Raw genomic sequence first — 27072 nt, forward strand, 5'->3', positions numbered from 1 at the left:
GAAAGGAAGGAGGAAGGAGGAAAAGGGAGGAAAGAAGAGGGAGGAGGGAAAGAAGGGAGGTGGTTGGCAAAATTTAATCTTTCCAACAGCATAACCCTCAGTTAATTCCACTAATACAATAGTGATCTCTGTGGGGCTAATTGTGGAAAAGGTGTAATGACTAGAGAGCAGACCTTGGAGTCTGAGCATCATGGACTTAAGCCCCACCTCTGGCACATTCTAGCTACTTAATCCCAGGCAAGTCACTTAACCTCTCAAGTACCTCCAAGGCAATTCCTAAGAATATAAATTTAAGAAAAGGTGCTGATCTGTATTAGTAGAAGTCCTTCAACAGAATCTCTGTAAACTAAGAAAGTCACAGTTCTGGTCTAAAAAATAAAAAGACTTCTCGTACCTTATATTAAACAGCCTCAGGGCACTTACATTTTTCATTCTTGTATCTACTTTTTATGTTCTTTTTTCTGCCTTTTCCTTCATTTTCAGTCAACAAATATTTCTAGGTGCTATTCATATCTTTCCCCCTATAATAATGACCCTTTTCCCTATAATAATGATCTCTTTCTCAGTTCCTTGCTTTAATCTACCTGGACTAGGAAAACAGCCAGTTAGTTTGTTAGAATTGTATGCCAAGAAGAATAAGAAAAATCTCAGTGCAAGTTTTAGGAAAACTCCAGTGAATGAGACACCTGAGCAAATCTGCATAGATTTTTATGACATCTTTTTGGATAGCTCAAGAGACATTTTTGCTTCCTTCCTGAGTCCTGTCTTTGTTAAATATAGGTAAAGTTATTAAGTGACCATTAGAAAAGTGATCCATTAACCCATATGAACACCCTCCCATTCAAGCTACAGAATAAGTATTGTTGTATATAACTTAATAACTTTCCCTGCTTTATAGTCACACCAAGTATATACATGATGGTTATAAGCCGGTATAATATTATCCATTATATAATTTCTCTTCATTTTACAACCAAATACCAACCTAAAAACCTGCTTTCTCATCTCTATAAAATTTTTATAAGAATAGTCTGAACAGACTAAAGATGCCCTTTAGTAGCAGGGGAAGAAGCTGACTCTTGTATGCACATTTCTACTGTAGGACACATCTTCATAGTCTTGCACACCTGATTAATTGGCATAGAGGGACATAATCATTGCTCATCAATTTTTTAAATTCTTGAACATATTGAACAAATACATTTTTGAAGTTTCTCCTTAAATAAGATTTCTTCCAAGCATATATGACACATGACTCAATCACAGTGGTGACTACAGGCTAACAATCTGGTTAATACAGGAATCAAGTAAAATATAAAATAGGGAGAAGCAGACACTTATTTTTTTTTTAATTCTTACCTTCTGTCTTGGAATTGATACTAAGGTTGGTTCCAATGCAGAAAAGTGGTAAGGACTAGGCAATTGGGGTTGAGAGACTTGTCCAGGGTCATAAAAGTATCTGAGGCCAAATTTGAACCTAGGACCTTCCATCTCAAAGCCTGATTCTCAATTTAGTGAGTAAGCCCCAATACCCTAAATCTTTGTTATTATTTGGTCATTTCTGGTGCTCTGTGACCCCATAGACCAAGCTGTCCATGAAATTTTCTTGGCAAATATACTGAAGTGGCTTGCCATTTCCTTCTCCAGTGGATTAAAACAAAGGTTAAGTAACTTGCACAGGTTCACATAGCTCATAACTGTTTAAGAATAAATTTGAATTTGGATTTTGATCCTGGATCCTTTGATCAGGAATTTGATTCCTGACTCCAGACCCACTATTCTATCCACTTAGCCATATAGCTCCCTCCAATCCCATGTAGATTTCCCTGATATATTATAACAACTAAAGGGATGTCTCCAAAATAATATCATTCTTGCAGTATTTATGGTCTTTATGGATTATGATTTACATTGGCACATGGAGAACCCCCTGCAATGAAACCATGGATCCATCAAGGGATGTTCGTATTATGCATACATATAAGTAAATGTATTCTCCATGTAATTCTACAAAAGTAAGTTGACTCAAATGGATCAATTTTCAAAAAATGAAAAGTCAAGAAGAATGAGCTTGATTTTAAATCCTGACAAAATCCTATAATGTATTAGAAAAGGGATGTTTACTGAATACCTAGCATAGAAAGTGTTGATTACAAAAAGCCAGTACTATATTTTACCAGGAACAGAGCATTTGAAACCAACTTTATTTCCCTTTTTTAAAAAAAAGACAGATCAATAAAATGTCACCTATTTGACAATATCTCTCATACTAACACTGCGGAAAAGAAGGGCAGATGTGGGCTGGGTAGTAGTATAGTTAAGTAGAGTTAGATAGAAATTGTCAAATGGCTAGGCCCAAAGTTCAGTTCAGTATTAACTTGGAAGGGGTTCTCTAATGAAAAGTCTTCTGACTTATAGAAAAAAATCCAGAACAAATAATTAATATGAATGACAGATTTAAGATTCCAAAATATCTTAAGTTAGAATGCTGGGCAAAGTCAAATAAAGTGGAATTTATAGGAATTAATACAATGCATACACTTATATTAAAAATATGAACCTTAGAGTTGAAGAAAAAAGAAGCATGGATTTAGGAGCAGTTTGTCTGAAAAAAGATCAGAGTAGGATGAAGGGTGAATGGGGTGATTTTTAGTGGACTAAAAGGTTGGTATCAGTCAGCAATGTGAGATGGTGCCAAGGAAAGCTCACAAAAACCTAGGTTATATTAAGAAAGGCATCATGTCAGAGAACAAGGGAAGGGATACTACTCTGTCTTGATCAAGAATTACGTCCAGTTTGGGACAGCACATTTCAGGAAGGACTCTGTAAGCTGTAGAGCATCCAAAGGAGTGCAATCAAGATAGTGGAAGTCCACAGGTTACATTACAGGAAGATCATTTGAAGGAACTATGAATATTTTTAAAGCCTGGAGAAAAGAAGGGGTGGGGGGAATATATGAAAGGCTTTCATGTGGAAGAGGGATTAGATGTGTTCTGCTTGAGAAAGCATAATTCTCTCATATGGGATAGAAGGTCTCAGAGAGCCAGATTTCCTAAAAAATAGAGCCATCTATAGGCAGATTGGACTGCCTTAGACAGTAAAGGGTCTTCCCCACCCCCATTGAAAGTCTTCAAACAAAGGTTAGATAGCCATCCATAGGTTCTTATCCCTGGAAGGAACCTCAGAGTTCATTTAGTTTACATTATCATTTTACATTTAAGAACACTGAGGTCCAAGCATGCAAGGTGACTTGATGTCAAGGTCATATTTTTGGTAAAGAGTAGAACCGTGATGCAAACTCAAATCACTTGACTCCAGAGATCTTTCCATTGGAACACCTTGCCTCCTCTTTGACTGTTATAAAGGGGAAAAACAAGAGTTCAGGGATGGGGATGAGTTAGTCTAGCTGGCTTCAGAGGTCTTTTCCAATTCTGAGATTTCTGTGATATTTAAATCTGTGCAATAATGAGCCGTGTTATTATTTTGCAAAATAGCAGATTCCCTGTGGATTTTAGATTAAGCAGAGAGAGAAAAAAAGCATAAAAGGAAAACACTATGGGTATGGTTGAGGGATTCAATCAGCATTTATGGAACTTCCTAGCCTTGTAAACTTATGTAACTTTTTCACTTCTATGGGCCTCAGTTTCCTTATTTCTAAAATGAGGGATTAAGATATGGGATCCCTTGTTGGTGCTACCAAAATGTGATTATGAATGCTAATTATATTTTGCTTTATCAATCAGTCAACAAACTTTTTCAAGTACTTGCTACATTCCAGGACCCATGCTAAGCTGGTAATACAAAGAAAGATAAAAGACAAGTTCCTGCTTTCAAGGAGCTCACAGCCTAATTGGGAAGATAATGTACAATTAACTACCAAAAAGTGATTTTGATGGGATAAATCAGAGATAATCAACTGAGAGAAGTCATTAGAATTAAGGCAGATTCAGAAAATCTTCTGAGGTAGAGATAAGGGAGGAGAGAGTTGCACACATAAGGGACTGCCAGTGAATGCTCTGAGTTCAGAAGTGAAGTTTCTGTTAGGAGAGGAATAGCAAAGAGGCTAGATAGAAGAGTACTTTGAATTGGGTATAAGAAGATGGGAAAGGTATGTGGTTTGGTATATGGACCTGGAGGACTTTATGAGAGCAGGAAGAACTTTATATGCAATTCTGAACACGAGGCAAAGCGGTAGCTGAGTTTATTATCTTCTGAATTTATTTCATCTGTTCAGCGACTAACCTAAAGTCTTTTGTGACCAGATAATTGCCAGATACCAAATAATAAGAAAAGCAGAAATTATAGCTCACTTTCTATAGTGCTTTAGAATTTACAAAGTCACCTCTTCACAGTAGCCCTGTGAGATACATAAGCTCAGACACATAGAGGTTAAATGACATTCATTAAATGATAGCTCATTAGGAGCAAATCCAGAACGGCACTCAAGTCTTGTGACTCCAAGTCAAGCTTTTCCTCGTAATTCATTCTGGATTCTATAAGGAATCTGAAAGAATCACCACTCTGAGTTTCATGTCAGCTTCTGTAGACAGGAAATGGCAGGAAAATGGCCAGGGAAGTGTCCTACTTTGAAAAGAGAAGGGATTTATTGAGGAATTTTAAAGATTGTATAAAAATATTTGGAAACTGATTGTACCTCCTTTATTATATAAATACATGTACTATTATTAAATCACACTTATAGTCAGCAAAGGCCAAGAAATTACAAACAGAAAATATATTTTTGATAAAGTAAAATTTCATCAGAATTAGCTCCAATTTGTCCATTCTCCTAAAGCATAAAACTCCAACTAATTTACACAATTAGAAGGACAAACGGGAATTTGTTTTCTGATTGATAATTCTAGATGTTTCAAAAGTACTAGCTCCCCTTCTCCATATACTGCATGCAAGCATCCTATCCACAACATATCTAGAATGATAAAATATAATAAAATAAAGAAAGTGTTTCTTAAGGATTGAAATATTGTGATTTAGATCAAATAAGAATTGCTTAAAGGGGTAAAAATTAAGGGAAGGAAGGAAGGAGGGAAGAAAAGAAGGAAGGAAGGAAGGAAGGAAGGAAGGAAGGAAGGAAAGAAGGAAGGAAGGAAGGAAGGAAGGAAGGAAGGAAGGAAGGAAGGAAGGAAGGAAGGAAGGAAGGAAGGAAGGAAGGAAGGAAGGAAGGAAGGAAGGAAGGAAGGAAGGAAGGAAGGAAGGAAGGAAGGAAGGAAGGAAGGAAGGAAGGAAGGAAGGAAGGAAGGAAGAGCAACAAGGGAGGTGGATGAACAGCTCCCAGCCTGCTGCTGCTGCTGGAAGTTGGACAAGAGTGAACAGATTTCAGCAGCAGGGATCTCTAATCTGTCAGCAGCAGTTACTCTGTGTGTGACCAGCCTGCACAGCTAGAGGACCTGGCGCTAACTAAGGCAAGCCAACCCCACCAGTCTCTCCAGGAAAAGAATGAGCCATAAACAAAATTTCAGCTCCAAAGTTCTGAAAAGCTAAATGTTGGTTGCTCGTTACCAATTAGCAACTCCTCCTCCCTTTCTTTTTCCAAAATGAAATCCATTTACTTTCTTTGTGACAGTGACTCAACACATAAAAACTGATTCTTACAGTTAGTTTGAACACTATTTCTTCTAAGTTAAAAAAAAAAATTCACCAACCATGTTATGTCCTGACATTTGTATTGGAGAATTCTTCTTAAGTGAAGATTATCATCACATTTCTGACACTGTGCATACAGTAAATAAATCATATTCTGGATATGGAAGCAGGAAGATCTGACTTGGGAGCCAACTCAGATATTTATCAAGTATAGGTTTCCTCCTATTTGAAATGGAATAATAATAAATAGCACTTAAGTGTTCTTCTGCGAACCAAATAAACCATATAAGTAAGGTACTCTGCAAATCTTAAAGTATTTTATAAATGTCATGTAATAAATACTAAATATGTTGACAAACTCTAAGTTTCATAAAAGATATTAATCTTCATTGGATTTTTTTTAATTTAGGAGTTTCCTATGCCAATAAAATAGGGGAGTTAGGTACTGTAGTGGATAGTAGCCCAGGTCTGAAGTCAGGAAGACTCATCACCATGAGTTAAAATCCGGTCTCAGACACTTGCTAGCTGTGTGACCCTGGGCAAATCACAACCTTTTTGCCTCAGTTTCTCATCTATAAAATGAGCTGGAGGGAAAAAAATGCAAATCACTCCACTATCTCAGCCAAGAAAATCCCAAATGAGGTCACAAATAGCAGGACACAATTGAAAATGACTGAAAAATAACAGCAATAATATCACAAGTCCAGTCTCCATTCACTACCTGTGGTATTCATGCCAACTATGCTGCTGCACTGTAAAACATAATTTGTTCCAGAAAAGAGGCTATACTATTTAAGCAAGCTATATTGGCCCAGTACAATCATAATTTTTTTAAAAGACTAACAACAAATTCATTCTTTGGATATCCTCCCACACAATTAAGTCTTTCTCTTGGAATGGGGGGAGGGTGAGAAAAAAACAAATTGCATTAGACTGCCACCTAAATAAGGCCATTGACTGAAGCTACCTCTTTTCCCTAATTCTACACCTCAAATTGCCCATTATACATTATCTCCCATTTATTTTTTCCAATTCTTGATAAAGAAGTGGACAATCTCCTTCTCAAAGTACTTGATCCCATCCCTTCCCTTTTTCTCTAGAAGATCTCTTCAGTCATCCACCTCTTATTCATCTATGGTTATCCACTATATTTTTATTGATTGCCAACAAATATGCCCAAATCTCCTCATCTTTAAAAAGAACATTCTTTCCCTGAACAATTTGCAGGGATCTAGGAGAAAAAAACACTATTCATAAGCAAAGGATAAACTATGGGAGTGGAAACACCGAGGAAAAGCAACTGCCTGAATACAGCGGTTGAGGGGACATGACAGAGGAGAGACTCTAAATGAACACTCTAATGCAAATATTATCAACAAAGCAATGGGTTCAAATCAAGAAAACATGTAATGCCCAGTGGATTTACGCGTCGGCTATAGGGGGTAGGGGGGAGGAAAAGAAAATGATCTATGTCTTTAATGAATAATGCTTGGAAATGATCAAATAAAATATATTTTAAAAAAAGAAAAAAAAAAGAACATTCTTAACATAATCTTACTTTGCTCCATCAAGATATCATCCCAAATCTCCTAAAGTTTTCATAGTTGGATTCTTAAAAAATGCATCCTACAATCATAGGATCACAGATTTTGATCTAGAAGAGATCTTAAAGGCTACTTAGTCTATACTCATTTTATTGATGAGGAACCTGAGGAACAGAACAATCAGAGACCAGGACCTAGACTTAAGGAGGTTTTTCCAGAGTCCAAAGAGTCTAACTCTCCAGACTGATGACTACCTTTCCTGGATCATTATTTCAGAATAGCTCCAGACTATGTTTCACTTCATTGCCTCCTCTCTAACTAGCTACTGTAAATGCCTATCCTTTTCCCATGTCCCCATGCCCAGTTTTAAAATCAAGATCAAATAAACTCCATCATTGTTCTTGGCTGGAGTGTGTCAGTCTATTCCCCTATGGCCCCTCTCATTATCTGGGTAAATTTTCAGAATAAAATGTTTCTCCTTGTTCAGCATTCTCCTTTATTTTTTTTTTCTCTTTCATTACAATGTAAGCTCCTAGAAGGTAAGGGATGACTTTCCTTTGTATTTTCATTCTCAGTGTTTAGTACTTTGGGCAATAGTAAGAGCTTAGTAAATGGTTTTTTTCTGTATTTTCTTCCTTCACTCCTTTACTTCCTTCTTCCATCTTTCCCTCCGTTCTTCCTTCTTTCCTTTCTTTGTCTTGCTGTAGGCCATATGGGTTATTAGTAAGTGACTGAAGTCAGATTTAAACCTGGGTCATCTGATTTAGGGCCAGTTCTTTTTCACATTTATTATTCTTTCTCCATGCATCTACTTCTTTATTTCCATTGCAATTTGATTTCCAATGTCATCACTCATCTGAAATTGTTCTCTATTAGGTTGCCAACAATCTCTCAATTGGCAAATCCAAGGGTCTTGTCTTTTCCTAAAGCACAGATCTAACCATGTCTCTCCACTACTCAACTCCATTGGCTCCCTATGAACTTTAGGGTAACATATGAGCTCCTGTTTGGCAGTTAAGGCACTTTCCCCTCCTAATTCCTACTCCTCTTAACAAACTCCTTGTTCTAGCCAATTGGCTTTTTCATCCTACACCACAGCACTTTATGTCTTATTTCTATACCTTTAGATAGGCTCTTGTTCCCTATGACTTGAGAACACTATCTCCTCAATTATGCCTCTTGAAATGAGTATTTTCCTTCAAAGTTCAGCACAAATATAACTTCCTACAAGTCCAACAACACCATCTTTTTATTTTTAAGACTTGTCTTATCTCTCTTAGGTTACATAGGCAGGTGCCACTCATGGATCAGATTCCCCCATCAATTGACACAGAAACTTTTACCTTCTCCATTTATGACCTGAGCTGATTTAGTCTTCTTTAGACAACCTGGTGACCACTTGTTCCCAGGGGCTAACCTAATTGATGCTGGACTTAGTGGGAACATCCAAATGGTATACTTCATTGTCATTCAGAGCTCTCTAGCTCAAGGGATCCATAAGCCTCAATTTCCCCTGTAGTTGGGAACAAAGGTATGCACCACTATACTCAGCCACAGTAAGATTTTCCTGATCCCTCTGCAAAAGTAAGTTGTCTTTAAATAGTTATTTTGCATGTATTTATGAAATATGTGTTTCAATAAATGTATATACAAGTTGCTACCCCAAAAGAATATAAATTTCTTGAAGGTGATGTCTATTTTTTTCTTTTTTCTTTTTTCCTTTGTATCTGGAATACCTAGCACAATTAGCAGTGTATTGTAGGTACTTAAAGAACTGATTGATCTATTGCCTTAGTTCTTATCTTTCTTGGCCTCTTCACAGCATTTGACATTGCTGACCATCCCTCCTCCAGGTAACTCTTTACTTCCTGAGTTTAGATGATATTGCTTTTTAATTTTCTTTCTACCTGCCTTTAGAACTTCTTTTCTTTTCTTCTTTCATGTCCCGACTCTAAGGATGTATATGTTTCAGGGCTATTTCCTGGGTCCTCTACCACCCAAAAGTAGTAGTATCATTTCTATGAATGTGGATTCCAAATCTATATTTACAAACCGCATCTCTCTCCTAATCCTATTTCTATCACTGTGTTATACACCTCTACCTATCTCTCTCATAGGAATCTCAAAACTTAATATATCCAGCACAAAACTCATTATTTTTCTACATGAACTTACCCCTTCCTAAGTTCCTTATTTCTTTTAGGTACATCATCATCCTTCCAAGGGCACTCAGCTTCATAAATTTGGTATAATACTAGACTCTTCATCTCTATTGCCTATCTCTGCCTCCCCATACCCACCATTTTTCTAATAGCATCCATAATGCAAATTGACAATGATCTCCATAATATTGGTTGAATATGTTTCCTTCTCTCTCAGCCTCTACTCTAGTTTAGGCCCTTATCACCTCTTGGCTGTACTAACCCATTAGCCCTCTAATTACTCCCAGTTTCTTCATTCTCTCTATTCTCCAATCTAATCCCCTCCAAGCATATGTCAACATCTTGTTTCTAAAGCATTGACCTAATCATGTCACCACCCCCTTTTTCAAGAATCTTCACCACTTCTGTATTGCTTCCAGAGAAAATGTAAATTCCAGTGATTGACATTTTAGGTTGGCTCCCATTCATAAACTTTACATCTTAGCCAAACTGGCCAATTGCCTTTTAATTCATACATTCATTGATTATTTCAGTGCTTTTAGCATAATCCTTTATTCTTGGAACATTCCCCCTCCTCTACCTTTTATTAATTACTAGTTTCATTTAAGACTCAGCTCAATTGCCTGGCACATAATAGATACCTAATAAATGCTTATTCTCTTCTTCTTTCCCTTCTCTAATAACAGGTCTTTCCAAATCTCTATAACTGTTAGTGTTCTCCTGCCCCCCCCAATACTTTGAATTGAATATATTTTGTATCTGTGTATCTAGGTTATTTCTCCCAGTAGAATGTAAAGTTCTTTGAGGCCAGGAACCATTTTTGGTCTTATCTTTGTCCAGTATATAGCCCAATGCCTTTTATAAAGTAGGAGCTTAAGAAAAGCTTATTGTTTTGAATTATTAAATCATTAAAAGATCACAACTTCAATTTTTTAAGCCTTTACCTTCAATCCTCTAATCAATACTGTGTATTGGTTTCAGGGGAGGAGAGTGGTAAGGGCTAGGCAATAGGGGTTAAGTGATTTGACCAGGGTCACTCAACTAAAAAGTGTCTGAGACCAGATTTTAACCCTGGACTTCCCTATCTCTAGGCCTGGCTCTCAACCCACTGGGTCACCTAGCTTCTCCTGACAATTCAATTTGCATGAATTATTAATTATGTCAATCCTGGATTGAGAAAGGGTCAAGTAATGCAGGGTTGAAAAAATAGTCACACCCTTGAAAAGTCATATAGGAAAACCCAGAGGAAGCCAAATGAGCAGGAAATTGACTATTAAAGGACATGACTTCTAACAAGTGCTACGATTCATCAGAGTTTCCCACAAGTGTAACTTGCCTGTCAAGAAAAAATGAGATTTCTCTAAATATCTATCTCTATTTGGACATATCTAGAGAACTCTTATCTAGAGAACTGGAGCTCATCTCCTTCATATAATGATGGTGGAGTTACTTTTTCCATCTTACCTCCAACTCCCCTCTCACTTCTTTATTAAAGCTGCCTTTAATATGGAACCTTCTATTCCATAAAAACACCAAAGTAGTTAACTTACTGTCATCATTCTTTTTCTTTCCCTCCTTATTATCATAACCATGTTTTTCTTTTAAAAAATACCTCACATCCCTTTTCCCACCAATGCCACATTCAACACACCCACCCACCCACCCACTGAACACCAAATTTCTTCAGTGAGTGTAAAGCTCCCTTCTCTACACCCACAGGCAAATTTAGAAAAGGCTAGATAAATAAAGTCTTATCATAAATAAAATAGCCATTTAGTTTTGGAAATGTTTATTTAATTATACTTGTATAGCTAAAAGAAAAGTAACAGAACTTTATGGAAAGAAAAAGAAAAAAGTCATCTAATATGACTATATCCCCGGAATTTGGGAAATGAGAGAGGGAAAAAACTAAAACAGCCTGAAAATATCCGTGAATAACCAAAGACTGACTTTTCAAAGAAGTTCTTCTTTTCTTTCATTTTTTTTTACCTTGTTGCCTCCATCTCTTGCTGATGGTTTGCTATGTCATTTTATTCTCTCTTAAGTTTTTTATGCTCTTCCATTTCACAGAGCAGGCATTAAGTCCGATATATGAAAATTAAGATTTGCACAATAGATAAATTGAAAAAGTCAATGAATGGTGATGAGTATAGACAAAGAATTCACTATAGGGTTCCTTAAAGAGTGAGCTATATTGGTACATTTGAAATATGACTCAGTTTATTCTTAAAAAGCACATAATTTTCCTATCCATTCATATGTAACACATCTATTTCATAAAATGAGGTTTGCCTGTAGTACACAATCTTGTATATAACTGGCACTCAATAAACATTTAATAATAACTGTGAAATGGGTAATAGCCAAGCAGCCCTTGCATACACTGTCTGAGAACTAATTGACTCAATCCCTCATTTATTTTTACACCTTTCAGCACTTTCCCGGCCAAGCAAAGTCAAATAGGTCTCCCATGGGAACAATCTAGTTCATAGTAGTTCCAAGGAGAGGAGAGCTGCCTCAAGGTTTTAGAGCCCTTGTTTTCATGGTAGCTGTTTAAACAAGACCTTAACAAAACTCCTTTCAGCCCATCAATTAGAATAAAGATATTTTCCCTATTTCTCAAAGACTGAAGCAATGGGAAGATTCTGCCCAATACAATCCAACAGGCATTTAGGTTTGTGCCAGGGATATAGAGATGAAACCAAAAACATTACTTGCCTTCAAGAAGATTACATTCTACTAGGAGGTGAGGTGGTCACACAGTGGTAGAAATAACATGAAAATAGACAGATACCCATATGATAGTTTAAGGTTAAGGGGAAGAGAGCACTAACCACTAGAAGAATCATGAAAAACCTTCTCTAGGAAGTAGCTCATAAGCTAAAGCATGAGGAAAGCTAGGAATGTTAAGATGCAAAGATGGACAGGAAACACATTGCGAGTATGGAGGAGAAGCATGAAGCAGTTCTGAGTTTGGCTAAAAGCAAGTAGGCCATTTTGGTTGAAATTTAGATTGTGAGAAGGGAGTGATGCTCAATAAACTGGGAAAGGTAAACTAGAGCTAGATTGCAAAGCAACTTTAAATGTCAAAATAAGAAGGCTTTTTTTTCTTATCCTAAAAGCAATTGTGAACCACAGAAGAGGGAGTGACTCAGTGGGACCTGTGCTCTCAGAAGAGTTGATGAATAAGTGGAGGAAAGATTGGAGAGAGAAAAAAAACTAAGCAGGGAAATTAGGAGACTGCTGTACAATAATACAAAAGAAAGGCAATGATGGGCTTAAATTAGGGTCATAGCCATATGAGTAAGGATGTAGAGGCTGATGAGAGAAATAGATATTGTGGAGGCAGTTTTAACAAGACTTGGCAAAAATGATGTGAATCTGGAAAATAATTTGGAACTATGCCCAGAAAGGTAACAAACTTTGCATATCCTTTGATCTAGCTATACTATACTACTAGATCTATGCCCATAAAAAATTAAAGGAGGAGGAAAAGGACCCATTTTTACAAAATATTTATAGCAGTTCTTTTTTCTTAATAGCCAAAAATATGAGACTAAGGGAGTGTCCTCATACTGAGGAATGCCTAAACAAATTGTGGCTCTTAATAATAATAATAATAGCATTTACATAGTTATTTAAGGTTTGCAAAACATTTTGGTTTTTGTAAAGGAATATTATCATACCATGAAAAATAATGACTTGGAACTAAATCCCATTCCCCCCCAAAACAACTGCAAAGATATTTATGAATTACTGATGAGTGAAGTGAGCAGACATAAGAAAAATCAATACATTGATAACCACAACAGAGAAAAACAACTTTGAAGCTATATCATCCCTCTGATCAACATAACCATTCATCATGAATCCAAAAGAATGAAGGTAAAACATGCCATTTACCTCATCTTAGAAAGGTGATGAATTTAAAATACAGATTCTACATATGTATTTTTATATAATCTGCATCTTAAATATATATCTGTACATATATTTAAGACATGGTTAATGTGACAAATTAGGTAAATCTGCATTGAAGGATTTATTTTCTTTTTTAACAAAATTTCCTCACTAGAATAAATAGTAAAGGGCAGGACTGATTACTAAAAAATACTTGTTAGTTGAAAAAATGCAAAAGATATAAGAAAAACCTATTGAGAGTGATGGAGAAGGAAGAATCAAGGAGCATTATGAGGTTGCAAATCTGGATGACTAGAAAAATGAGGTGTGTTCAAGATAAAGAGGGAAGTATGAAAGAAGGATGGGTTTGAGGGGTTACTGTGTTACCATTTAGACAATATTTGCTACGACTCAATATGTTTAAGTGGAGATATCCAACAGATGACATATAATATAAGACTAGAGCTCAGGAAAGAGATCATTGTTGGACATGAAAGTCAACTGCATAGAAAAGATAATTGAACCCACAGGAGTTGATGAGTTTATCAATAAATATGTGATGAAGGGGAGAGAGAGAAGAGAAAATTATCTAGGACTTAGCTTAGGGATAGCCATGGTGAGAGACAGAGCATGGATGATTCTCCAGCCAGGAGACTGAATTGAATGATGAGATTCAAAGTCAGATAATAGGTTGAAAAGTAAGTGAAAAGAGAGGAAATAGGAGAAGGAATAAAGCCTTACAAGATAAGAGTGACAGATGACTTTAAATATAACAATAATAATAGTTAATAATAATAGTAACCAGCACTTATATAGTGCTTTTAAGTTTGTAAAGTTCTTTACTTGCTATCTCAGTGGATCCTCTCAAAAACTCTAAAAAGCATATGCTATTATTATCCCCATCTTAAAGATAAGGAAACTGAGAAAGTTAGTCACTCAGTCACACAATCCTGCATGAAGCAGATTTCAAATTTAGGACTTCCTGATTCTAAGTGTCACTTAGTTGGCTAGCTAATAAATATTTATTGTTGTCATTCAGTCTTTCAGTCTTACCCAACTCTATGTGACTCCATGGACTTTTGTCCAAGGAGTTTTCTTGGCAAAGATACTGGTAGGATTTGCCATTTCTTTCTCTAGTGTGCCCCCTCTTTTCATATAAGGAACTGAGGTAAATAGAGGTTAAATGACTTGCCCAGGGTCATATAATTAGTAAGGGTCCGAGGCTATATTGAAACTCAGATCTTCCTGACTCTAAGTCCAGTGCTCTATCTACTTAGCTACCTACCTACTACATAATGCAATTATTAACCCAGAATACTAGAAAGTTAAAAAAATAATCAGAATAGAAATTACATTAAATATCAGTCAAATAATGACCCAGATGACTTCAACAGTGTTTTGCCTTTCTAATCATTTCAAAGAGAGAGCTTTAAAAAGAGGAGGAAAATTGAGCTCTTATATGAAAAAAAAAAACAAAAAACTCTGAGGTAACTGGAAGATGCTCCATCATCTGAGTGACATAAATAGACTTATACACAGCATTAAAGAATATACTAGAAGAGAAAATAATCATTAATTGGTCCCCAAGGAAGTGATAAAGTGAAAATATAGACAACATGCCCACTAACAGCCAATAATTCTCTCCTAGCTCAAGGGAATAACGATGATTCTGGACATTTGACCTAATCATTTCCAAAACAGTTTTATATTATCTGATATAAAGGTTCTTTCAGACCACCCTCAGGTTCTAATAAAAATTTTCACATAGAGATAGATGGGATAAGGAATTCCTTATCATGTTCAATCAAATTATATTCTCAATGGGGAGTCAAAGACTCAGCATGACTCGGGCAATGGTGCATTTTTGTACTATGTTTACTAAAAGGACATGAACAAATGTGCCACATTTACCAATACCAAGGGAAGCATGTAGGCTCCTTTTCAATCGGTACAGACCACATCTGGTGAAATGTTCAAACATTGCTAATTCTAGATGGTAGTGCTATGTAGACTTAGAGAACAAATTCAACTCATAACAGCTTTAGGTTGACATATCACATTGTTCTTTGGTCACAAAGTATAGAAATAGTACATCTTTAAGGGCCCTCTTAAAGCATGAAGCATTCATCATTTTTTCATCTCTCATCTTCCCTGTGTAACAAAAGGAGGCTTTAAGTACTTACCTGTATCTCGGATTTAGAATTCATATAAAACCCATAAAATTTTCATAGGTCAAAAAGATAGAATTATAGATAGATTCACCATGCAGATTTTCCCAAAACAATGTAGAAAATAAATATGACTTGGTTACCTGTCAGTGGAACTTAAGCTCTGGATTATAAAGATGTGCCAACAAAGCTGCTAATATCCTTAGCAAGAGGGAGGGGCCCCTTTTCCAACCTTGATCCCTGATGTCACTTGAGCCTTGAGAGGATCATTCTAGGTGTTCCCCAGATACCACAGTCTGAAGAGCAAAGGATCTTGCTCACCCTGCTAACTGCTACAGGCCATTAGTAAAGAAAGGCATGCTTATAATCCAACCATTTGAAGCAGGCTTATTTTCAGAATATTTTCATTATGGCTATTTTTCTTGGCTTTTTGCTTTGTCATTTAAAAGAGTATTAGTTATAATACTCTGAGTCCAAAAAATATTAAAGTACTAATATGGCTAGATATGCTGTTAACTTCTGGAAGAGGGTGAGATAGCATGAGTGACAGCAGCTACAGCTGCCTGATCTCCCCACTCAGCTGCCTGGTATCTGTGAACACAAATGTCTCTGCTTCTTTTGTCTCCTGTGGTTATTCTTTCCCGGTCTTGGATGAATGAGAAGTCAGGAACAAGGTTAACCTTTGGATCTTTGAAAAGTCAGAGAGTTAGTGACTGCAATTGGTAGCAGTCTGCCATTAGCACCAGCAGCCCAGTCCAGTGAACTGCTTAAAACCCAGGCCAGGAGAGAACAACCCAGAAGTCAAACTACCATGATCTGCAAGCAAGGGAACAACTTGTCCATCAGCTATGCCAAACCCAGAAATGAACTTAATGGGGTCTCTTAAGAGAGAAAAGGACTAAAGAAATCTGAGGCTAAGACGTACATATATCCAATCACCTATATACTTTCTCAAATAGGAGTATCAGTACTTTTGTGCTTCAAGTTTGAGTCTACTCTCTCCAGAATCTTCAAGGTATCCCAAAGGTCTTACTGAAATTTTATACTTTAATAATTAAAGCTTAAAACTGCACTAGGACTCTTGGGACACCCTGTTTAAGTAGGAAGGGGTCTATGAGCAGGGTTGGTGGAGGCTGAAGAGAGCAATGTTTTTTCAAGGGAAAGTATGCTCCCAGTTTGGGGTGGGGGAATATTTTTTGTATTTCTGCCCTTGATATATCTTCTCAGTAAATATTAGTGTGAAAAAGCTAATTGATATTAGCTGGTTGATTAATATTGGTGACCATTTGGGAAGGATACATGTAAATGGTAATAATAGAAACCCCAACCTCTCAACCCTGAATCCTGAGAGGAGAGGTAGACTGCTGTCCATGGACTTGTTCCACTAATAGGAGTGAAAATTGGGGAAAACAAGCCCACAGTGGGTGCTAGTGAAATAAAAAGGGAAACTGGATATCAGAAGATTTTGATTTCTGTACTTGGAGATTTTAAGACAGAGAGAAACAGTCTCACCATATCTATAAGTTATAAGGTAATAGTCACATGATTTCTTTATGCTATTTGATAACTTCCACTTTGCAGTTTACTACAGGATTACTTATTTATATTTAATAAGAGAACTTTTTTTGTGAAATATACTGAATCCAGATTGAGAGAAATGGAAACCCAGAATGAAATCTATAGGGAATTAAAAAAAAATAAATGAAATTACATCATAATGGAAATTGTAGCTGAATATGAGAGCTCCAGATTTCAAGAAGACATAGACAGGATAGCTCATAGCCACAAATGGTAGGTACCATGATGAATTATTATGACCTAGATAACCAATGATAAGGGAAGAATCTGACCTGAGGTACAGAGAGCATTAGTGTTATGAAAACTTATCATTTGCTATGACATTATTCTAGGATAAGTACTGAAATATAGAACCAAAGCTGAGGCGAAAATTCTAACCCACTTGTAGGGGATGAATGAGCAGAAATAATAGAACCCAGGAGGACAATGAGAACCATTTTCATCACAACTTGAATGATTTCTTACCTTTAAAGAATATACGCTCTATCAGAACACACAACAATCCCAATAAGGTGTCACTACAGTTTGTTTTCTATGTCATAGGAGTCAAAACCAGTTGAAAGTGACCAAGCTCAGGATTTGCCTTGCTATGGTTAAAGCAGGGGACCCATTGTCAGAGGCAACCAAGCTGGCTACTCATACTATGGCCTGGTTTGGTGGGGGAAGTACTGGCATCCCAATATAATCCAGCCCATTTTTTGTGAGGGAAGAATACTGTCGGCATGCCCACAGACCTATGTATCACCTGCTCACCATTCACCCATCATATGTGGCATTCCAGAGGAAACAGTGGATTGGCCTTCTCTCGTCTCCTCCTACTTGGGGTTTACTGCTACACCAACAACCAAGGACACTTGGAACAGAAACACAAAGAAGCACAATTTGGATCAGAATCACCCCCACCATTCATTGTTCCAGGCCCTCAGCCCAGTCACCAGCCTCCAACCCACTGCTACCTTGTACTGCATTTTTCACTGCTTCTGAAACTCCACACCATTCAATCCATATTTTTGAAACCCAGCCCTTCCTCCTCCCTCTGATTTCATTCTGCTCCACACTCTTACCTATTTAGCATATTGGATTGGTAGATTCTTTTCTCATGGGTGTTGTAACAGCTGCTCTTAGGTTCAGGGATGAAGCTGTGTTCTGATAGCATGTCAGAAGCGGCTGTGGTGATTATGGCAATCCCATCCCTCACCCTGGCAGGAAGACCATAATCCCACTCATCATATGATACAGAGATCAGCCCAGTGGGGAACTCTGAGGGCACAGTGTCTGTATCCCCTGCCACCAGACTAGGTACAATCCATGTATAGCCATAGCCAGTCAGTCCCACAGAGTTAGCCACTTCAAAGATATAGGTAGCTTCTTCCTTAGTGCAGTAAAGAAGAATGATGGGGCTTTGAAGTTTCTTCAGCTGGTTCTGGATCTTGGAATCCCCATCATCTAGAGACATGTCAAGCAGAAGGACCTCCTCTAACTCCCAACCCACGAAACTGTTTTCAATGGTGCTTCGGACTTTGTTGACAAAGTCCTGGTATCCAGGGAAGTAGGTGGTGACGATAGAAAAGATGTACCAGTCATACTCCTCCATGATGTTGAGCATTACAGATGCTTGCTGTTCAATTGATGGGCCAAATTGGAAGAACATGGAGGAGTCATCCTAAAATGGAATGGAAAAAAAGAGAGAAATCAAATTAAAGAAATCAACACTAATTTTGAACCAGGCATAGCAAGAAAGACAGAGAATAGTTGCGGTGGTAGAATGGGGGAAAATAAGAGACTCTTGTCCAAAACCCTTTTATATTATGTTTTTAAGATTGTATATTTAGAATCAGAACTGTATTGATGATAACCATATGTCATAAGTCTTCACCATCCTTGGAAAATATAAAACTCTTTAGAAATCAACAATGATACTTCCTCTAACCTGAAATAGGCCAAATTTTAAAGATTTGGCAGAAACCCATTACTATTTTTTTAAATACATGGTCACTGTCATAAGCTGACCTGACAAATTTTACTGAATCCTATCCTGGATTCAACCCTTAAGAGGTGTAAAGAAAGAACAAAGGGAAAATAAGCCCTATACCATACATACAGTGGTCACTTAAAAGATTCTTTTAGCAGGGAGGATGCTGGATCTAATAGTTTTGTGAGATCCAGTTATTAAATTTTCATTGTGACCCTTTATACATTGGAGGTACACAAATACTTCAAATTGGGGCTGGATTTATTATCCATTTATTTGTTACAAACATGCATAACATTTATTTGTTGCTTGTCTAAACTTGAAAAATGGAGAAAATGTTAACAATGCAATTTAAACATAAAAGTATGTCATGGGTACATTTTTCTTCCAAAGTCAGTTGTTAAATATTTATCAAAATACCACTGCTTCTAGATAATATGTTTAACTTTGAGTGTCACCAACAAATGGTACATAGGCCCAGTAATTAGTGGACCTAAGTGGGGTGGAAATGAAAAGTCAGATACAACTGAATAACAATAAATTCACATTATTTAGGTACAGGTTACTCAAAGAAGCAAAGGTATAATGCATGATCTAATTATCAGCTCATATTCTGTGAAGACTAAAACTGTGCTGTATAACAAGACAGATTTTTATCTGCTCCACTTTTTACTTATAGTAAAACTTAAAACATTAAACACCTGTTGTTCAGTCCTTCAGTCAGGACCATTTCTTTGTGACCCCATGGATCATTCTGTACATGGCATTTTCTTGGCAAATATATTGGAGTGGTTTGACATTTCTTTGTCCAGTGGACTAATGCAAACAAATGTTGAGAGGCTTTCTCAGGGTCACACAGCTAGTGTCTCAGGCCATATTTGAACTCAGGTCTTTCTTATTCCTGACCCAGCACTCTATCCATTGAGCCACCTCACTGCCTCTAATAAATACCTAGATACTGCCAAATAAATAGCCTTTTCAATAAGCCCAATTATTATCTAACTCCTTATCAGCATTTACTTTATATCATTCACAGAATTACCTTGTTTACCTTTGAACATTCATCATTCTGTCTCTTCCAGTGAAGAAAAGAGACTATTTTTAATTCTACCAGCACAGGCTGAACTTGTAACACTGTTTTAAAATCTTTGGATCCTGACTGTTATGCCTGCCTCTTATTAGAATATTCAAAGAATATGAGATTTCATTGGTATGAGTACCAATTCAATTAAAAATATCACAGTATTTCTATAAGTCTTAGTCAACCATCTTTATGAGTTGTCAACAAAATGCCTAACAATGAACATCCTTCAGTGACTAGCTTTTCTAACCCAGCTAGGATGAGCATTAGATACAAAATATATAGTCTATCACCCTGGGATAAAGGGTGGAAGGAAGGAAGAAGAAAAGAATTTATTAAGTATCAACTGTGTTCCAGGATTGTGCTTAGTACTTTATAAGTATCTCATTTGCTCCTCACAGCAACACTGGACACAACAGCCCTGAGAGGAGTTTGCTATTATTATCACCAATTTATAGCTGAGGAAATTGAGGCAGACAGAGGTTAAGCAACTAGTCCAGGGTCACACAACTAAGAAATGTCTGAGGCTGTCTTCAAAATCAGGTCCTCCTGATTCCAGGTGCCATACCCTATCCATTGCATCATCTTGCTGCCTCAGTTAGAAAGTAATATTTTCAGTCTTTTTTATTTTTTCATTCAGTTCCTCTCTCCCCTCCCCACACTAAAAAGGCATTATCCAAGAAAATATATAGATGGTTTCTTTTGATTTTCCACTTCTCAATTCATATTCTTGAGCATTCACAAGTTATTATTTAAATATTAAATCCATATTTGTGTATAATGTTCTCTTGTTTTTATTCATTTCACTCTTCATTATCTCATATAGTTCTTTCCAAGTTTAAAAAAAATAATCTGCTCATTGTTTCTTATAACATAGTAGTATTCCTTCACAGTCATGTGTCACAATTTGCTTAGCCATTCCCCAACTGATGGACATCTCCTCGATTTCAAGTTCTTTAACAGAACAAAGAGAGCTGCTATAAATATTTGGGAAAATATAGGTTCTTTCCCTTTTTCCATGATCACCTTGGGAATTTTATTGCTGGGTCTAAAGGTATACATATTTTTATAGCTCTCTGGGTGAAATCCCAAATTGCTTTCCAAAACTGTTGGGTCTGTTCAAAGTCATTAGTGTCCTCATTTTTTCACATCCCATTCAACATTTCTCATTTTGCTCTTTTGTCATTTTAGCCAATCTGATGGATGTGACATTAATCTCAGAATAGTTTTGGTTTGCATTTCCCTAATTGACCATGACTTAGAGCATTTTTCTTTGCCTTTGATTTCATCTGAAAACTGTCTATTCATATCTTTTTAACATTTATCAATTGAGAGGTAGCTCTTATTCTCATAAATTTGACAGTTCTCTAAATATTTTCAAAATTAAACCTCACTCAGAGAGACTGTCTATGAAAATATTCCCCAATCCTTTGCTTTCTTTCTAAATCTTGACATTTGTTTTATTTGTATAAAAGCTTTTCAATTTAATGTAGTTAGCATTATCATTGCCCATTTCACAATGCTCTCCATCTCTTGTTTACAAATAAATTCCTATCCTATCCATATATCTGTTATATTTTCAGTCTATAAGCCTGTTGGAACTTGCATTCTGCTGAAACCTTTGAGTCATTGCTATAGCATGAAAACGCATGAGAATATGATATATTGCTGGGAATTATAATCTAAATCCACAAAGATCTCAAGATGACTTCTCTATTAGACCATGCTCCATCCATGTAGCTTAATGTTTTATATCCTCTCTCAATTCAGATATGTCCTCTCCTCTTCCATTTCACTATACTTCTCAAAAACCTTTAATGTCTTCCTACTGCCTAAAGAACAAAAAGAATTTCCTTAGCCTGGCATGGAATAATGGCCATTTGTCTATTGCCTCATTGTCCCATATTATTTCACAAGACTCTTGTTTACCTTCCATTGCTTGATCTCATCACTCACTCTGTCTTGACCTTGTGAATTTAAGCAAGCTATCCCCAGTGCCTGGAACATATATTCTCCTCTGGAAGAATTAATGTCTGAGGATTAAAATCATTCCTTTCCTTTTAAGAATTTCTACCAATAACTGGAATGACCTCCAGGAACTGATGCAGAGTGAGAGGAGCAGAACCAGGAGAACATTGTACACAGAGACTGGTACACTGTGGTACAATCGAATGTAATGGATTTCTCCATTAGTGGCAATACAGTGATCATGAACAACTCAGAGGGATCTACAAGAAAGAACACTATCCACATTCAGAGGAAAAACTGTGGGAGTAGAAATACCTAAGAAAAACAATTGCTCGATTACATGGGTCAATGAGGATACGGTTGGGGATGTAGACTCTAAATGATCACCCTGGTGCAAACATCAACAACATGGAAGTAGGTTCTGATCAAGGACACATGTAACACCTAGTGGAATTGTGCATCAACTACAGGAAGGGGTGGGGGAAGGGGAGGGAAAGAATATGATTCTTGTAACCAAGGAATAATGTTCTAAATTGACTAAATAAAATAAAAAAAGAGAAATGTAACTTTGGGAACATTAAAAAAAATAAAATCAGGTTAATAATAAAAAATAGAATTTCTATACCAATAACAATTCTTCAATTTATAAAATTAGAGAGTTTTCAGGTATACTGAGAGATTGAGTGACTTTCCCAAAGCCATACGGTCAATATGTATTTAAGAGGGGATTTTAATTCAAGTCTTCATGACTCTGAGACTTACTCTTTATTCACAGTGCCACAATCTTCCCTATTAAGTTGCAAAGGGTGGCAAAAGTTGCTGTAAAACAGCAATATTCACCAATAAACTAATTACCAATAAACTTAGTACCCACTCAGACATGCATCTGTGATTAACATTAGTGACTATGTCACCTATCACCTCTCAATCTGTCAATGTTGCTCTTTAATTGTTGGCAAGAACTTCAAGGGAAAATTATTTGAAAATTTAAAGAGTAGGAAAATTAATAAAAGCCTCTCATCTTTTGGTACCAATTACCATCTTTCTGATCATGCTAAAGGATTCAAATATGAAGTGAGGCACACCAGTTAGTCAATAATAATTTATTAAATATTTTCTATGTCCCAGGAATTGTTCTTAACATACAAGAAAAAAATGGTCCTTGCCCTAAGGAACTTACAGATTAACAGAAGTATTTCAACCATGTTATCCTACAATTTTGTTGGGAAGATCATATTTTTAAAATTAGCATTTGATATTTTCTTTGCTCTAAGAATTATTGTGCAGTCCCAACTGGAATTTAAGTTTTGCAAAAGATAAAAATTAAACTCCTTTTCATAACTTTTTGCTTCAATTTTCAAGTCACAGTCCCAATCTGACTTTTTAAAAATCATCCTTCATAAAATGTCTCCATTTTAAGTATGTTTGCTTTGACTGATCTTTTTCTGTTATAAATTATTTTGGAATCATGATGAATTCTGTTATTTGATGGAATACAAAGTAAGAACTGAATATGAATTATTAGGGAAACATAGGAAGACTGATGCAAAAAAGAAAGAGAATAATTTTTAAAATGACTTCAATATTGTAAATAAAAATTAAAAGACAAATGAACTCAGACTTATGACAGGAACAGTCTTGGTGATAGAAAAGATATAGTGAAATGTACTTCTTTCCTCTCAGTATGAAAATAGGAAAATAAAGGTACATAATGTTTCATGTTCTGTCAGATATGACCACTTGGTTGGTAGGTACTGCTTAATTATTTTTCTTTGTATAAAATAAGTGATCAATCTCCTTCCCTTATTTTCAAAAGTGAAGAACTGGCTGTGGAATATTACTTCTACTGTCAGACACAATTAATGTGATGGTTGGTTTTGCTGAACTGCCTTCCTTTTCTTTCTTTTTATTCTTTATTACAAAGAAAGTTGCATACTGGGTTGCTGATGACACAATATCAATTCTTTCTTTTGTGTCACAATAACTGACTTTCCCCAAATTTCTTCTCTCTTAGAAGACACTTCAAGGAGGATAGTGGTTTGAAAAGATAAAGAATCTATAAGTAGGTGCCTAGAACTTCTAGTTCATAAAGTGGAATAAACTATAATTTTTACTATACTTAGTTTGCACCATGGTTTCAAAGTAGATTATAGAAATTTTTGCAGTGAAAGATAGTGAAGCCTTATTAAACATTTTCAAATAAGGTTATACTAGAGACCAAGTTCTGCATTTGAAATAATTCTTATCCCTTTGACTCTTTGCTTTCCACTTTTCCCCCTTTTCAAAGACAAGTTTAAACTCATGCTCTTTCAAAGCATTAGCTCACAGCTTTTGCTCTTGTTTCCTGGAGGTGTGATTTAATCAGCTCTTTGCCTAATACAGATGCATCTTGATTCACATAAAACATTCCTGAAAGCTGAGAAACAAATCACAAAACTCCAGAATTTGACCACAGTCATTTAGTCCAGACTTAACAAAAAGGAATCTCCACTTTAATGTATCCAGTGTGGTGTTTAAAAAGGGAAAGGATGAGCTCCTGGGATGATGGTATAGTGCTTCCTCAGGATGCGCTGGTGAGCTAACCCCCCCACCCCCACCCAAGGGTATCTCTTCCTTGCCTGGACAGAGCTGATGGCTGCCCTCTGTCCTTAATTCTGAAAAGTGGACGCACAGGTAAATGCAGAGGTCTGTACCATATTAGGACACCACAGGAGTGGAAGTCGATGGCTGGTTAGGAATTTTTTACCTAACCTCACCATCCCCCACCCCCAGCCTCCACTCCCCCTGATGCCCTTCTGGTCAAACCTCTTGCTGAAGGAAGATCAATGGCTTTTGAACCAGGACTTGACTCTTCCTGGTTCCAACAGAGATCTTCCTTCGGGATCCAAAGCCCTCCACCTGCCATTCCTCCTTTAAAGATCTGACCAGTAATTATGTACAACTGCTATTTATTTGGGATAAGATAACAAGCAGGAAATCAGGGAAGAGGTCAAGCAGGGGTTCCCTAAGCTAAGAGCAGGTCCTTCGGCTTTGGCCAACAGCCGGGAAGGGTCTGTAAACTTGATCTATCTTCTTGTTCTCCAATGCTGGCTACCCTAATCTAGTATTAAGGAATCAGCAAGTGTCTTTAGATGGAGTTGGCCCTGAGGGAGACCTTTCAGTCTTCAGGTCTGCCGTTCAGGGTAAAACTCTCTCAGTCAGTCTACATAGGTCTTGAATCAATTGAGAGACAATCACTATGGGCATTGGATGTGATCAGGAAATCCTCAGGAAATGATGGGTGCCAATCCTGAGGTGGAAATGGGAACTGCTTCTTTCCAGGGTTCAGAACTGAACTGACTGAGAGTTTGTTGGTCCCAGAAGTCCCAGCCCCGAAAATTCCAACTGCCCTGTCTGTCACTCCTGCTTCTCCAGAATTCATTTCAACTCTGTGTAAAATCTTCCCTTTCAGTGATCAACTAAACTCCTGTATAAGGATCTCTAAGGAGCAGAAATCAACTAACCTCTTGAAAACAGCCCAGTCCATTTTTAAGCTAAGATTATGAAGTTTTCTTCTGCCATCATGCCTAAATTTGCTTGTACAAATTACACCCATTTCTACTGGTTCTATTAACTAAAGCCAACGAGAACAAGTTGAAATCATCTTCCACATGTCAATCCTTCAAATACTTAAAGAGCTCTATTCATGTCATACCTTGCATTTTGTTCTCTCTATGCTAAAAAAAAAAATACTCAGTTGATTCAACTAATCTTCTTATATTGGGGACTCAAGATCTTTCACCATGGTGGCTAATCTTCATCAGAATATAGCTGAACTATCTTTTGACTGTTCCTAGATAGACATTACTCTTAATGCATTTGAAGATCATACACTATATTGCTACCTCATGCTGAATTTACAGTTTACTAAGATCTCCAGATTATCTTTTCTTTTTCTTTTTTAATTCAATTTTATTTCTTTCTAGTTGAATTCTATGCCTCTTGTCTCTCCCTATCTCCACTGAAAAACCTTGTGCCAGGCACTTTGCTAATCTCTTTACAAACATTATCTTTTTTTGATCCTTTCAGTAACCCTGAGAGGGAGATGTGATTACTATCCTCAATTTACAGATGAGGAAACTGAGACAAACAAAGGTTAAGTGACTTGCCCAAGGCCACAAAGCTAGGGAGGAAGTTTCTGTGGCCAGATTTAAACTCAGGTTTTCCTAAATCAAGGTCCAGGACTTTATCTAATGTATCACCTAACTACCTCAAAAGAATTCATTACAAACATATATAGTCAAAACAAAATAAATTTCTACACAAGCTATGCCCAAAATTAAATAAAACAAACCAAAAAAAGCCTTACTTGTCATCCTGAATCTATTGTTTCTCTATCTGGAGCAAGCATGTTTCATTATTAGTCTTCTGGAACTTCCCTCACTCAAACATGTAGCCCTGAGTCATTATTCTCTCCACCAATGAGGAGTATCATGTGTAAATACTGCCAGCATGAAACCTAGGTTGCTCATATTTTATTATATTACCTCCCAGTGTTCTAGCTTGACATGCTCCTTTTGGATCCTAATTTTGTTGGTCACCATTAGCACTGTGTCCCAGTTTTGTGTCTTCTTCAAATTTGATAATTATATACTCTAAGCCTTTATTCAAGCCATGGATAAAAATATCAAACTCCCTAGGACCAACCACAGATTCACTAGCATATTCCATTATAGATTGCCATCTAGGTTTATTGCACCATCAATTCATTGAATCTGCCCATTCAATCAAATAAGAATATAACTATATGACTTAATCTGTTTCTCTAAATTCTCCACAAGAATAGTATAAAAAATTTCTTAGCCAGTAGTTTTGATCATTACTGCTTTATAATATAATTTGAAATCCAGTACTAATAGGCCTCTGTTCTTAACATTTTTCATTATTTCCTTTGATATTCTTGACCTTTTGCTTTTCCAAATAAATTTTATTATTTTTTCTACCTCAAAAAAAAAAGAATAGTATAAAAAAACAATAAAAAACTTTGCTAAGAACTAAAACTACACCTACAGTATAATATTCTTTCCTAGTTTTTAATCCTTTCAATCATCAAAAA

The 27072-nt window shown here is 36.5% G+C and overlaps 1 protein-coding gene across 6 annotated transcripts in view; it reads right to left on the bottom strand.

Moving 5' to 3' along the window:
- Positions 1 to 27072, bottom strand: part of GRIN2B (glutamate ionotropic receptor NMDA type subunit 2B) — a 641083-nt gene that overhangs the window by 259423 nt on the left and 354588 nt on the right. For all 6 annotated transcript variants that reach the window (XM_056799173.1, XM_056799172.1, XM_056799176.1 and 3 more), the window contains one exon: positions 18021 to 18619. In XM_056799173.1, coding sequence (XP_056655151.1) covers positions 18021 to 18619 — 599 coding nt within the window. The remainder of the gene's footprint in view (positions 1 to 18020; positions 18620 to 27072) is intronic.

This window comes from Monodelphis domestica, chromosome 5 (genome assembly GCF_027887165.1).
Source record: "Monodelphis domestica isolate mMonDom1 chromosome 5, mMonDom1.pri, whole genome shotgun sequence".
NCBI classification, from domain to species: Eukaryota; Metazoa; Chordata; class Mammalia; order Didelphimorphia; family Didelphidae; genus Monodelphis; species Monodelphis domestica.